The sequence below is a fragment of the Ascaphus truei genome, chromosome 5, assembly GCF_040206685.1.
Source record: "Ascaphus truei isolate aAscTru1 chromosome 5, aAscTru1.hap1, whole genome shotgun sequence".
In the NCBI taxonomy this organism is placed as follows: Eukaryota; Metazoa; Chordata; class Amphibia; order Anura; family Ascaphidae; genus Ascaphus; species Ascaphus truei.
Genome location: NC_134487.1, coordinates 104,159,089 through 104,173,542, shown reverse-complemented (window position 1 = coordinate 104,173,542; position 14,454 = coordinate 104,159,089). Strand labels below are relative to the sequence as shown.

Sequence of the window (14,454 nt, the reverse complement as noted above, 5' to 3'; positions counted from 1 at the left end):
GAGCGCTTGTGTAATCTCCTCTTCAGATACTGGGCTAAATTGAAAATTGTGGGCAGTGTTGGGAGGGGGTGGGACTATAGGGGTACTCCCAAGATGAGATTCAGGTTTGGGGTTTGTGCTGCGTTTCGCTAATAAGTTAGTGGCACACCCCACAAAGTAATCATTGAATGCATTTGCAATGTCAGTGGGGTTTGTCAGAGTAATATCCCCCTTAGTGATATTACTTGGTTGTTGATGGTTAGGAGGCTGGAATATATTGTTGATAACCTTCCAGAAATTAGCTGGGTTTGATGTATTCTGGAGGAGATTGTCAGAGTAATATTGTGCTTTTGCATGCCTTGTTTGCCTTGTGCACACGTTCCGCAGGCATCTGTAGTGATTGAGATCCTTGGTAGTGCCAGTTACTTTGTAGCTTTTCCACAAGGCATCCCTGAACTGGTAGAGTGCTATAAGGTCAGGTGTAACCCATGGAAGGTGGGCCCCCCGTACCCTTATTTTGCGTAGTGGAGCATGGGTATCGCAGAGTTTTAAGAACTCGGATTGGAAATAGTCGAGCGCAGAGTCAGGGTCGGGGATTAAATCGATTCTGTGCCATGGGCAGTTGGTAAGGTCATCCAGAAACTGTTGTGGGTTAAAGTTTTTAAATGTTCTAGTGAGGAGAACTTTGGGGCTTGAATGGGGCGGTTTAATTTTCCTTACACAGTACACTATTGCATGGTCACTGAAAATGTCAGGAAGGATGCCAGAGGATTGGATTCTGCTGGGGTTTGAGGAGAGAATCCAGTCTAGCAAGGAATGGTTATGCGACTTCAGGTTTATTCGTGTGGGTTGGGAAATGAGTTGCGATAGGTTAAGTGACTTGAGTTGTATCTGGATTTTGTGGTTTTTAGGGTCAAGCCAATTGAAGTTGAAATCCCCAAGAACTAGCAGCTCACTCTTCTCATTCAGAGAGGAAATGGAGGCAAGAAATTGGGTGATATCAGTCAAGGATTGTAGAGGGGCTTTAGGGGGGCGGTAGATGCCAGCAAGCAAGATGGGCTTAGAAAAGGGGAGGCAGATTTTGCCAACTAGAGTTTCAAAAGAGGGTGGACTTGGTGGGCAATGTAGCAGTGTAAATTGTAAGGTGTCTGCAATATAAAATAACACCCCTCCTCCTCTCTTTGACCTATCTCTCCTAAAAATGGAGTATCCCTGAATGGCGATATTTGCATCAGGGGTTTTAGAGGATAGCCATGTTTCTGTAAGAACGATGGCTTTGGGTTTATGCATAAGGCACCATGCCCTTAGTTCGTCTAGTTTGGGCAGCAGGCTCCGGATGTTTATATGGGCGACAGATAGCCCTTTTTGGAATTTAAAGGTGGAATTCTCAGGGGCATGGGACAGAGCTGAAATGGGAGGACCTGGGTTAGTTTCAACATCACCTGCTAGAGAGAGTAATAGTATGAGTAGAAATTTGGGTAGTTGTTTACAAGTTGTAAATTTGTGGTGTTTTCCATTAGAGTGAGCAGTGGTTGGTGTGCTGGTTTTTAGAGTTCTCCACCAACATTCAGTAGATAGTGCAAGGCTTTTGAGTAGTCCAGGGTGTATGGTGATGTTGGGTGCGGGCCAGGATGGAGGAGTTTGTAGTGGATAGAGGGAGTAACATCTCCATGAGGCCAGGAGAAAGAAAAAAATTAGAAGACATAGCAGGTTCATGATGCCAGAGGTAGGCAGTGTTGCATGGAGCTGTTATGAGCAGAGTGAGTGTGTGCAGACTAAACAGCAGGGGTGAACCTGTACCTTGTCATGTGTTTTGCTGCATTGCAATGCTAGGGTCAAGTCAGGGTTTCAGTGTTTTGTGCAGTCAGTTTTGGGAGAGGCTGCAGTGAAAGAAGTTGTAAAGGGGTGGGGGGTTAAACTATGCAGGCTAACAAGCATGGGATCATAGTGTGATCTGAATAGCTTACCATTTGTTGTCTTGAGTTAAAGAGTTTGCAGAAAGAAGCAGTCCCCAGTCACCTCTAGTCTAACTGTAGTCTAACTGTATCACTTAAAAACCTCACTTTAAATGCCTCACTGCCTAATGCAGTTCCTGCCCAATGCAGCTGAACTGTTAGTATTATACACAAAAAAAGGTCACATGACCCTCCCCCTCCCCAATCAGTCACCTTGTTCCATTTGTTCAATTAACAGCACAGAGTTAAGAGGGAAAAAAAAAAAAAATACTTTTTACATTCAAACATACTAACTTATATATCAATTCAACAAGGCCAGATTCAGTCTTATACACAGGGTTTCAACATCAGGAACATACCTGTGAAGAGAATGCAATTAGATCCATGTCATATCAGCTGAGGTTATTATGTGTTCAATGCCGGAGGGGTTTGTGCTAATGTAGAATACCAGCTCAGTGGATACATTTAACCTGAGAATTAGCCGTCCATGTTAATTTTTGTGTGTGTAAGGTGAGGCGATTAACCAGTTTAATGTGGCATATAGCTTGGTTTGCACTTGTCCAATGTCTGAGTAACTTGTTTTTCAACCTCTATTTTTCTGGTAAAGGAACCCTATAATTATATTGTGAAATTCTGAGGAACCCCAACCCTCTCGAATAGCGCGTCGGAGATCAGATGCATTGTAAGGAACCCCAACATTCTCTAATAGCGAGTCTGAGATTAGAAGCATTGTAAGGAACCCCAACCCTCTCTAATAGCATGTCTGGGATCAGGTGCATTGTAAATTCTTCTGTATTTGTTACAATATTTCAAATGACCTGAAAATTGCAGGGAACCCTTTAGGAAGATCCGGGAAATCCTAGTTGAAAAAACACAGCGCTAGACCAATCATTCTGCTTACAAATAGGCTTTTACGCTCCAATCTATTTATAGTTAACGCATATGTAATTGGGAATTCATTGTAAGATTTTAAAGCAGTTTTTATGGGCCCTTTTAAACAGGGATGCTGTTTTGAATTTTCCTCAATGTGCCAAATAACTCCACTATCGGGTTAATGATTCGTGTCTAAATGAGCTCATGATACAGCAGTTATTTGACTGGACAGATGAGGCTGCAATGCATTTTGTTGTAGTATTACAGGCCTGTCTGGAAGCCAAAGAGTTAAGTAGCCCATAACAAAGCAGCAGATGTTGTACAGTTTAATATACTTTTTGCAACTAGGTGTTTTGGTTTAGATTTGAGAATCTATTAAAAGTATCTTAAATTAGGAAACCAACATTGCAAATATTTGACTGTGTGCAGTGTGCTGTGTGCAGTGTGCTGTGTGCTGTCCCATGTAGAATATATCAGATTTGGTGTGTATATATAGAGGAACAGGGGCCTTGAATATGTATTGATTGTCCCTTTCCTTTTCACTTGCAAGATCTGGTGCGATTTAGCAAAATCTTTATTGATTTCTTTTCTCCATAGTTTGGTTGTGTAGACAAGTTGGCACAATAAGTGTTTGGTTTTCAAGGACCATTGACAGGTGAAATGTAGTGATCCAGGAAGATTTGTAATATGCATAATGCTAGCGATGGTGGATGTTTAGACAGCTGTTGAGAGGATTAGGCGAGAATACATCATTCTCCTGACCTGTATAAACAGGATTCCGGGTCACGTGGTTGGCCCTTCTAGGTGGTACCTTTTTGCTGCCCTGGCAGATACGTAATGTAAGGTGGATTCAATCCATATAGGCCTACATACATCACACAGTTCTTATGTTCCTTATCTTCATTTTGAGTATAATTATATAATGGCAAATTCACCAGTTTAGCTCCAGCCCTACCCCACATTTACACCCCTCTTATAGCCCAAACAGGTGGTGTACTTGAACACACAAAAATAAGGTAAGAAAATGTACCCGTTGGCTGCATATCTTCCAAATGGTGTAATAAGGTATCTGAAAACTATATCTATTGAAGACAAAAACATTAACGTAAGAAATGCATTAAAGAAAAACTACATCTGGGGCCCTGACACACAAACATGACTTTTGGTGCTTTGTTATTAAACTTATTACTTATTTGCTTATTTTTTACACGGTTTAAACTGCGAGGTGTCTTGTGTAGGACAACTGCTGTCTAAGCACCCAGGCGTCCTCTCAGGAGATCTTCACCGCTGACATAACGGCATCTGAGAGCATGTTTCTCCGCTGTCCTAAATCCCCTCGTGTTAAGAAAGGTCACCATTTAGAAAAGGGCACTGGTTTCAGAAATAGCCCCTCCTTTCTGTTCTTACTTTAGTACTTTCCGGTGTTTATAACGCCTCCTTTCTGTCCTAGTCTGTAGGAAAGGGATTGAGGCCCTAATAATGTCGTTTCTTTTTTTGCGCCAGGAAAGATGTGTAAAATGTTATTTTGTGCCGGATACGCAGGTATTCGATACTGGAGTATAAGAGCATTGGAATCCGTAATGCTTTCATTACATTTTGCTGTGAGATGGTTTCCGCATGTGGTAGACATTTACCCCCGATCGTGGTAGTTTTATATTGAAACTGTTAGATGTGTTCTTTGGATTTGCTGCGGCAGGTAATTGGCAGCCAGCCGTTTGACAAATACGTTCTAGCCGTTTGACTTGCATATGTGAACTATTTCACTGTGAATTTATTGCTAGGGAATAGAGTGCAGGGTTGAATATAGGTCTGGGCAGAAGGGGAAAAGTGGCTCACCTCATAATACAAATCCATTATGATAATTAAGTGAGGGGCCGTCACTGTTGGCTCATGATAACAACACTTTGAAAATACCTTACAAATGTAATTTGCTTCCTTTAAAGAAATGTAAACCATCTCAAAGCAGTAATCTTCCCTACAGTAACTACACCTCCCCTTATGTTATTTACAGGGTTGGAACTGGGGGATCCACCGAAGCTGGACCGCCCTATTTTAAGATGCGTGGACCCCTGGTTCCTGAGACACTCATCAGCGAGGTTGCTAGTATTACTTCCTGTTTAAAGGGGGCTTAAATAAACGTCCAATAGGAAGCCAGAACCGAGGATGTTGAGATTTCTTATTGGCCTGAGACTTAGCCCCTATTTTAAATTTGCTAGTAACTTCATCTGAAAGTAGAGGGGAGTAACAAAGGGCGGACTGCTGAATGTAGAATACAGAATGTTAAGGGAGAGTTTTTCAACCGTGGCTCCAGTGCTTGTGAGTTTAGTGCTTGCTCCACCATTAATCCACCTCTGTTGGAAGGGTGAAGGGAGGAGGATTTTCTAACTTTCACAGTAGGGCTTGGCAATAGCATACAATTTCCTATTACCAGTATAAAGAAATGCATTGGGATAACTATCCCGTAGAAGAGACGACACTAACGGCTTCAATCAATTTTTTTCTCTCTCCATAATGTTACAAATAAATCAGGGTCAATGTAAAGTTAAATGCGTAAATTACATTGTACAATAAATAAAGCACCTTCATTTCTCCTATTTCTCGACGTGGGAGTGGGTAAGGGGTTAACCCAGGGCTGGGCACCTCCAGTTCTCAAGGGCCACCAACAGTCCAGGATATCCCATTGAGCCACCTGTGCTGACGCAGGGATATCCTTAAAACCTGTCCAGTGGGTGGCCCTTGAGGACTGGAGACAAGGTAAGGGGGGCGGGGGCGCGAGCAGGGGGGCGCAGGCGAAACGGTTTGCGCCCCCCGCCCTAATGGTAGCTGAAGAGTAGTATGGTTAGAACGTCAAATTCATCTTTATTAGTAACAAATAAAATAATGTGGGGACATTGAATAATTAAACGGATTATATCTTATACTATATTAGTGAAAGCACTGTATGTTTGCCTGCCTGGATGTCCGGTGTCCCTAGGGGAAATCTCATTGGTCCCTTGGGTCGCCCGCCCCCGCACACCTCTCATTGGCCTGAGGCGGAGTGACGGCCCACACACACACACACACACACACACACAACACAGCAGCTCTATACACACACACACACACACACACACAACACAGCAGCTCTATACACACACACACACACACACAACACAGCAGCTCTACACACACACACAACACAGCAGCTCTATACACACACACACACACACACAACACAGCAGCTCTATACACACACACACACACACACACACACAACACAGCAGCTCTATACACACACACACACACCCTCTGTCCGCCCCCCTCCCTCCCCCTCACGTGCGCCGTCCTGCACTGGCTCCGGACGGGAAGCGCGGCCCTCCTACCCCAGCCGCTCCCTTACCTCCCCGGCGCTACCACCCGCTCAGGTAAGTCACTGCGCGTCCCGCCTCAGCCTCAGGCCCACTGCGCATGCCGCCTCAGCCTCAGGCCCACTGCGCGTCCCGCCTCAGCCTCAGGCCCACACACACAGGGCGCTTCCTACCGGCGCTCAGCCAGACGCCACATCGAGCGGGCGCCGGGGGGGGGGCGGGAGCGCGAGTCACAGGGAACAGGGGGGGGCCACCAGCCGAACCAGCAGGGGGATGGACGCACGGAGGAGGGGGGGAAATGCCCATACATAAATTATGACAATACATATGCCCACTGCTCTCCACCCCCCCCCACTCCCCTATCCCCCCCCAACTCCCCTTCCCCCCCCGCTCCCCTTTCCCCCCCCGCTCCCCTTTCTCCCCCCCCGCTCCCCTTTCTCCCCCCCCCCCCGCTCCCCTTTCTCCCCCCCCCGCTCCCCTTTCTCCCCCCCCGCTCCCCTTTCTCCCCCCCTTTCTCCCCCCCCCCGCTCCCCTTTCTACCCCCCCCGCTCCCCTTTCTCCCCCCCCCCGCTCCCCTTTCTCCCCCCCCCCCCGCTCCCCTTTCTCCCCCCAGCCCCCGCTCCCCTTTCTCCCCTCCCCCCGCTCCCCTTTCTCCCCTCCCCCCGCTCCCCTTTCTCCCCTCCCCCCCCTTTCTCCCCTCCCCCCGCTCCCCTTTCTCCCCCCCCCACTCCCCTTTCCCCCCCCCCGCTCCCCTTTCTCCCCCCCCGCTCCCCTTTCTCCCCCCCCCGCTCCCCTTTCTCCCCCCCCCCCCCGCTCCCCTTTCTCCCCCCCCGCTCCCCTTTCTCCCCCCCCGCTCCCCTTTCTCCCCCCCCGCTCCCCTTTCTCCCCCCCCCCGAAACCTTTACAACAAATACTCACCTATTGTTCCACGAGTTATAAATAATACTACCTATTACGCATTTACATCCCGGGCAACGCCGGGTCTCTCAGCTAGTCTAAAATATTCTATATAAATACACTGAACGAGATCCAAGGGTAAATCTGTACTGCCTCTTGTCAGGTTGTATGCATATACTGAAAGGTAGCTAAAGTCTGTTCTGGATAAAGACTATCTCTGCAGCCTCTGTCACGCTGCATACAAACCATAAGGTAGTTAAATAGGAAAAACAGCCAAGAGGGTTGTATAGTCGTGGAGCACCAGCAGAAGAATCGGTGTAAATCACTGTCAGGATAACTGATGGCGTACGGTAAATGTCAGTCACCAGAGCAGCAGTAATTAGAGTATGTTACACCGGTTGTGCGCAAACGCCTTGAGCTGCACAGGAAGATTCGCTAAGCTCCGATACGGGAATCCGAGCTCCACCACACGTTCGCTGCCATGGAGTTGAATGGCCGTTAACGTTGGATCAAGTTGTGATTACCAGAGCTTAGGCTGCGTCCATTGTGATCTCGACCGCGCACCGCAATCAAATTGGCGTGCCTCTATGAGGCTGTCTTTAGAGCGCGTGACTAGAGGCACCGGCGCACACGAGGAAACAAATACATTTGTTTCCTGGCGCGACGGCCGGGTCACGCGAGCGGCTCGCTCAATGAGGGCGAACCAGCTCCGTGACGTCACGCCCCCCTCGTCGTGTCCAACTACAGGGCACACATTGCTCGAGCTGCAGCCAAGCGTGAAGCCCTTCGCACGGACCCACCATGGGCCCAGCCTTCGTGAATCCTGCGGATAAATGGATGGCATGTCGGTGCATGATGGAAGGAGGGAATCGCAGAGCACTGACAGATTTCTAATTCTAATTTATTGAAGCCAATAACATACGTATGTTATTGTCTTCAATAAATTAGAGATCCGTCAGTGCTCTGCGGTTCCTACGTTCCTGGGTATGCTGCAGGCTATCATTCATTCGTGGGAGCACCGGTAATTGTATCGCCTTTTTGTTATTTTTTTTTGTGGTGTGCAGCATTTACCATTATGCTCATGTCGGTGCATGATGCCATATGGCATGATCACGCAGAGGTGACCTGAAGGGAAACTCCACCGTGAGCTGTAAGTGCAATGTCAATAGCTACAGGTATGTATTGTGCCATTTCCTTTTGGAACACCTCACCCCTTACCTGTAGATTGCTCAGCTCACCAGGTAGATAACAATCTGAGTAATTTATAGTACTGTTTTCAGTTCTTTAATTCTTTAAAACTCTTAATCACGAAGTCTGTTGAGTAGACCGTGGCCTAGAGAGTGGTAATGTAGCCAGAATAAAAACAATGTTTGTCCTAGGTTTAGTTGAGACTTGTTGGAAGGAAGTCGGGAAATATTTTTGTAAAATAACAGTAAGAAACCTCGCCTCAATTGTAAGCCACTTTTTTCTGAGTGAAACTGAATGCGGAACTCGGCAATGTGAAACTCTGCACTTCTCACGCACACAGTTGAGGCACTAATGTAATGATGTGGCTATGCACAGTGTTGTAGTATAAATGTAAATCTGTTTTTTCTTCCACTAACATGATATGCTCTCAATTGTGTCAGGTTTGGGCTCATATTTACTAATCAGCACTGCTCCATAAGGCGCCTTCCAACACTGAAAGACATCTAATGGCACATTACAATCCAAATATAAGAGTATTATATATTAAAATACACCAGCTGAAAAAATCTTCAATAAATCAGCAACTCTGCTTTTGTATAGTTTTCTGAATGCCTTTGGAAAAGTTAGGTACTGTACTTTCTAGTAGCAATGATTTTGTTTTGTTGTTGTAAACAACCCTAATAACAATAAAGCATAATTAAATCTGTCCTGGGTTTTTGTATTGTATGTCTTTATTTATATAGCGCCATTAATGTACATAGCGCTTCACAGTAGTAATACATGTGGTAATCAAATAAATAACAGATAATATAAATAACAGGTCATGGGAATAAGTGCTTTAGACATAAAAGTAACATTAAGGAAGAGGAGTCCCTGCCCCGAGGAGCTTACAGTCTAATTGGTAGGTAGGGAGAACGTACAGAGACCGTAGGAGGGAGTTCTGGTAAGTGCGTCTGCAGGGGGCCAAGCTTTATGTATCGTGTTCAGAATATCCACAGTGCTATTCATATGCTTCTTTAAGCAAGTGTGTCTTAAGGTGGGTCTTAAAGGTGGATAGAGAGGGTGCTAGTCGGGTACTGAGGGGAAGGGCATCCCAGAGGTGTGGGACATTCCAGAGGTGTGGGGCAGTCAGTGAAAAAGGTTTAAGGCGGGAGAGTGCTTTAGATACAAAGGGGGTAGAAAGAAGACATCCTTGAGAAGAACGCAAGAGTCTTCATAACGAGAAATTAGGGCTGAGATGTAAGGAGGGGCAGAAGAGTGTAAAGCTTTAAAAGTGAGGAGAAGAATGGAGTGTGTGATGCGGGATTTGATCGGAAGCCAGGAGAGGGATTTCATGAGGGGAGATGCTGAGACAGATCTAGGAAAGAGTAGAGTGATTCTGGTGAGAGGCAGGATGTTACAGTAATCAAGACGGGAGAGAATGAGGGCCTGAGTCAGCGTTTTAGCAGTCGAGCAACAGAGGAAAGGGCGTATCTTTGTTATATTGCGGAGGAAAAAGCAACAGGTTTTAGATATGTTTTGAATGTGAGGGGCGAATGTGAGAGGAGTCGAGTGTGACCCCTAGGCAGCGTGCTTGGGCTACTGGGTGAATGATCGTAGTTCCAACAGTAATGTGGAAGGAGGAAGTATGAGGAGCTCTGTTTTAGCCATGTTGAGTTTAAGGCGGCGGAGGGCCATCCAGGATGATATAGCAGAGAGACATTCAGAAACTTGTACAGCAGGTGTAAGGTCGGGTGTTGAAAAGTAAATTTGTGTGTCTTCAGCATAGAGGTGATATTTAAACCCAAAAGATGTTATTAGGTCACCTAGAGAGAGTGTGTACAGAGAAAAGAGAAGAGATATTTAATTTGTATTTAATATTGCCTATAAACAGCCAAATTATGCTGTTTAGAATTCACCTAATTGTGAATAACTTTTAAAGATATTTTCTTTGTCGCAAAAAAGTAGTAAAAATATATTTTAACATATTGCAAGTGACAATTGTTTTGATCTTCAAATCACTGCTATGAAAGGCTTTATTATATTCATAAAATGGGAGAAGGAGTGGCTCAGTGAGTAAAGACACTGACTGGCACTGAGTTTGAAGCAGGGGAACCTGGTTCAATTCCCGGCTCCTTGTGACCTTGGTAGGTAGGAAGAACGTACAGAGACAGTAGGAGAGCATTCTGGTAAGTGTGTCTGCAAGGGGCCATGGTTTATGTATGAGGTGTATAGTATTAGCCACGGAGCTACTCATGCTTCGTTAAGCAAGTGTTTTTTAAGGTGGGTGTTAAAGGTGGATAGAGAGGGTGCTAGTCGGATATTGAGGGGAAGGGCATTCCAGTTGTTTGGGGCAGTCGGTTCAGAAAGGTTTAAGGCGGGAGAGGTCTTTAGGCACAAAGTGGGAAGGAAGAAGACATCCTTGCATAGCGAGAAATTAGGGCTGAGATGTGAGAGGCAGAAGAGTGTAAAGCTTTAAAAGTGAGGCGGAGAATTGAGGCGCTATTATTTTATCCCAGAACAGATAAATGTCACCAGTTTTAATCCTTGGACGTTGATATTCCTGATGTTTTTTCTTTACAAAAATCAAAAAGGTTTGTTCATTTAAGATGGTTTATCCCCAAACTGAAGAATGTGTCCTACGCTATGGCCTTAGTAAGACTTGTGCTGATAGGGTAAGTCCCTATATCCCGAACACAAAACAAATTAGATTGTAAGCTCTTCGTGGCTCTGTCTCATCACACCGGTCAGTGTACCGTGGCAACAATTTATGACTTTCAACCCTTCATCTTCTAAAGCAGTGATTATAGTGCATGCTCGCGCGTGACATAACGCGCATGGGAGGCGTGGCAGGGACGTCACGTGAGCGGTTTGCCCTCATTAGCTGAACCACTCCACTCACGTGACGCGGCCGTCGCGCTATAAAACAACACTTTGTCTCACCAGTCTGTAGTTTGCGGTCGTGCGCCCTTTGTGCGCCTTCATTGGCCACCATCTGTTCATTCCGGCCTCGCATGCCCGCCACCACTATAATCGCAACCTAAGATGTAGTAGCATGGTTTTCTGGTATGCATCTTTCCCACAAAGTGATGACGACATTTAGTGTACCCACCTTATCTCTAACCTGATGAAGAGGTTAGCTCCTGAAGGCTTGTCAGTGTCCAATTCTGCTAGTACTTTAGAAAGTAGTCACAAGGCACACAGGTGTTTATTCCATTTCCTTCTATCCCGTTGCCATTCAGAATTCCCCACTCTACCAGTACCTGCAGGATTTGGGACACACGGATTTTGAAATATGTCCGGTCGTGTCGCAGGAGGAAGAAGAGTGTCCGGCAGAGAGTGGGCGACCAGAACAAGACGTTCACGCCACAGCAAAGGTGAGCGTGATCTGGTTCAGTGCACTGTACACATGGCGCTAGTGCTCCCTACCGCCAGCTGTGAAGACTTTGATGAAAAGGGTGACTATTACTGCAGTTTAAGGAATGCCAAAACAAAACACTGCCAGGGTTCCTTCCATAATCTAAACATGTCAGCTAGTGTCTGCTGAACTTGGCAGAAAATTGAACAGTAGGTAGGAAATATCCAGTGATGATTACCAAAGCTTTCCAGCCTTTCTTTTTCATTGTGTAAAGAGTATTTTATATGTTTATAGCTTACTGTTCATATCAGATCTTTTATATACACGTCGTAACTCTTCTAAAGCCGTGTGAGTATCCCTTGTTCTGTATGCATGTTATACAGTTAGAGCAGCAGCACTCAAATTCTGTCTCGCTGAGCTATAAATGTTTATAAAATGTGGAATTATAATAAAGGGATGGCATTTAGCCATGTAATACCTTGATTACTATTAATGGCTGCTACACACTTTTAAATATTTTTAGTGGGCCTGCAAATTGACGCCTGACAAAATGAGATATACAATAATGTATTCGGTAAAATATACAATGCAATCTTGCTGTTTGATAATGGACTATACCTATAGATGTAGTGCCTATTCTATAAAGCAAAATTGTGTTGGCGGACCCCAAAAAAACGTGATATTGCAATAATTTGGCGCAAGTCTTAACACAAGATTTCTCACAAACCAATGGAGCGACATTAAATCTTGCATTAAAACTTGTGTTACGGATTCTGCGCGTTAAATGTAACGTTCTTTGTAATGGACGCCACTTCTATGACGGCGGAAACGCGGAGAAATCAACTCCAATTTTGGAATATAAAGCAATTTAAAAATGAATAATATATATATCACAACAGTCCACCCGCCAAAAAAATGATCTTGCGTCAGTATTTCTTTACAAACTGAAAACTACTGAGAGACTTGCTTCCCTGATCGCCCAGTTAGATTCAGGACATAAGGGGTTATATCTATGGAAAGAATTGATACAGATGCTGAGAGAAAAAAACAATTGGGGTACAAATGGAAAAATGTACACTGATATTAAATCCCCAAATGAGCGATGATATTACAGCCTTTTCTGGATTTGAGTTCTTTTTATTATGGCAAATTAGAGGTTTAAGTAAGGCATGACATTTGATAAAACGGTATGTACCTGCATGGCATTATTATATAACTAAAGATATTAATAAATATTGACCGACTGGATATGCGTATCCCGGGAGATGACTCGGATCGTGTTTGCAATCAGTAGATTAATACTTGGTCTACTTAAATTATATCTGTCGGTTATAACATTTTCTGAATGTTATTTTGGTTTTATTTTTGACTATACAATTTGTTATATATACCGGTATATGTAATATTAAGTAGTATTTTTTCTGATGCATTCAAATACAGGCATACCCCGCATTAACGTACAAAATGGGTCCAGAGCATGTACTGTATGTTAAGTGAAAATGTACTTAAAGTGAAGCACTACCTTTTCTCCACTTATCGATGCATGTACTGTACTGCAATCGTCATATATGTGCATAACTGATGTAAATAACGCATGTGTAACAGGCTCTATAGTCTCCCCGCTTGCGCACAGCTTCGGTACATGTAGGGAGCCAGTATTGCTGTTCAGGACATGCTGACAGGCGCATGCGTTAGTTAGCGTTTGCCTATTGGGCGATATGTCCTTACTCGTGAGTGTACTTAAAGTGAGTGTCCTTAAACCGGGGTATGCCTGTATACATTTAATTTGTCCTTCATTAATGTTTTTTTTTATGTATTTGTTCTCCTTTATTATAACACCGTACAGGCATACCCCGCTTTAAGTACACTCACTTTAAGTACACTCGCGAGTAAGTACATATCGCCCAATAGGCAAACGGCAGCTCGCGCATGCGCCTGTCATCACGTCCTGAACAGCAATACCGGCTCCCTACCTGTACCGAAGCTGTGCGCAAGCGGGGAGACTATAGAGCCTGTTACACATGCGTTATTTACATCAGTTATGCACGTAAATGACGATTGCAGTACAGTACATGCATCGATTAGTGGGGAAAAGGTAGTGCTTCACTTTAAGTACATTTTCGCTTTACATACATGCTCCGGTCCCATTGCGTACGTTAATGCGGGGTATGCCTGTATATCTATCGACGGTTAGAAGAAAGAAAATCCTTCAATAAAAAAATATCTTAATATCAAAGTCTTGGCTGCACTACTAACAAATGCACAGAAACATTTAGTTTTTATTTATGATTACCACCACTATTTTCTAATATTGCTCGTTTTTCACAAGCATGTTATTCTGCTTCTGAGTAAATGTTAAAAACCCTCTGTCAGTGAGGAAGGGAAGGCATATGTACACGGATCAATACATCTCACATAAATCAATAGTAATTTTTTTTACTTATGGTTAACGTACATTTTATAAGTTGCATCGGAGTTTTTCATCCAGAGTTGCTGATCTAACGTAATAAATAATGGTTGGGCTTGAAGATGTGGTATTCCTACCTCCTGGTAACTTCTTTTAGTAAATAGCAGAACCATTAGTGGAAAGAGATTCACTTGATCGACGTCGTGCACCTTTAAAAACATGGGTAGTTCCACATAACTGCATAGCACCTGGTTTCGCCTGAATCAGCTGGACAGGTTGTTTGAGCGTGTCTGCTCAAAACAATAGTCTTTCACGGCTTTTAAACGGAATGTTATAGAAGCTGCCAGCAGCCCATCCAAAGTTCTCAAACTCCCACGCCCACGCAGTGACTGCTGTTTTGTCCCCATGAATCCTTTGGCTTGGCTTGCTTGCCGTAGTTGATGTTGAGTACAATTTGTCTTTAAAAAAAAA

General features: G+C 44.4%; 1 protein-coding gene across 4 annotated transcripts in view; it reads left to right on the top strand.

The window, feature by feature from the left end:
• The window catches only part of VEZT (vezatin, adherens junctions transmembrane protein), a 72,728-nt gene that overhangs the window by 7,818 nt on the left and 50,456 nt on the right, over positions 1-14,454 (top strand). For all 4 annotated transcript variants that reach the window (XM_075600398.1, XM_075600397.1, XM_075600400.1 and 1 more), the window contains exon 2: positions 11,461-11,595. In XM_075600398.1, the coding sequence (XP_075456513.1) occupies positions 11,461-11,595 (135 nt within the window). The remainder of the gene's footprint in view (positions 1-11,460; positions 11,596-14,454) is intronic.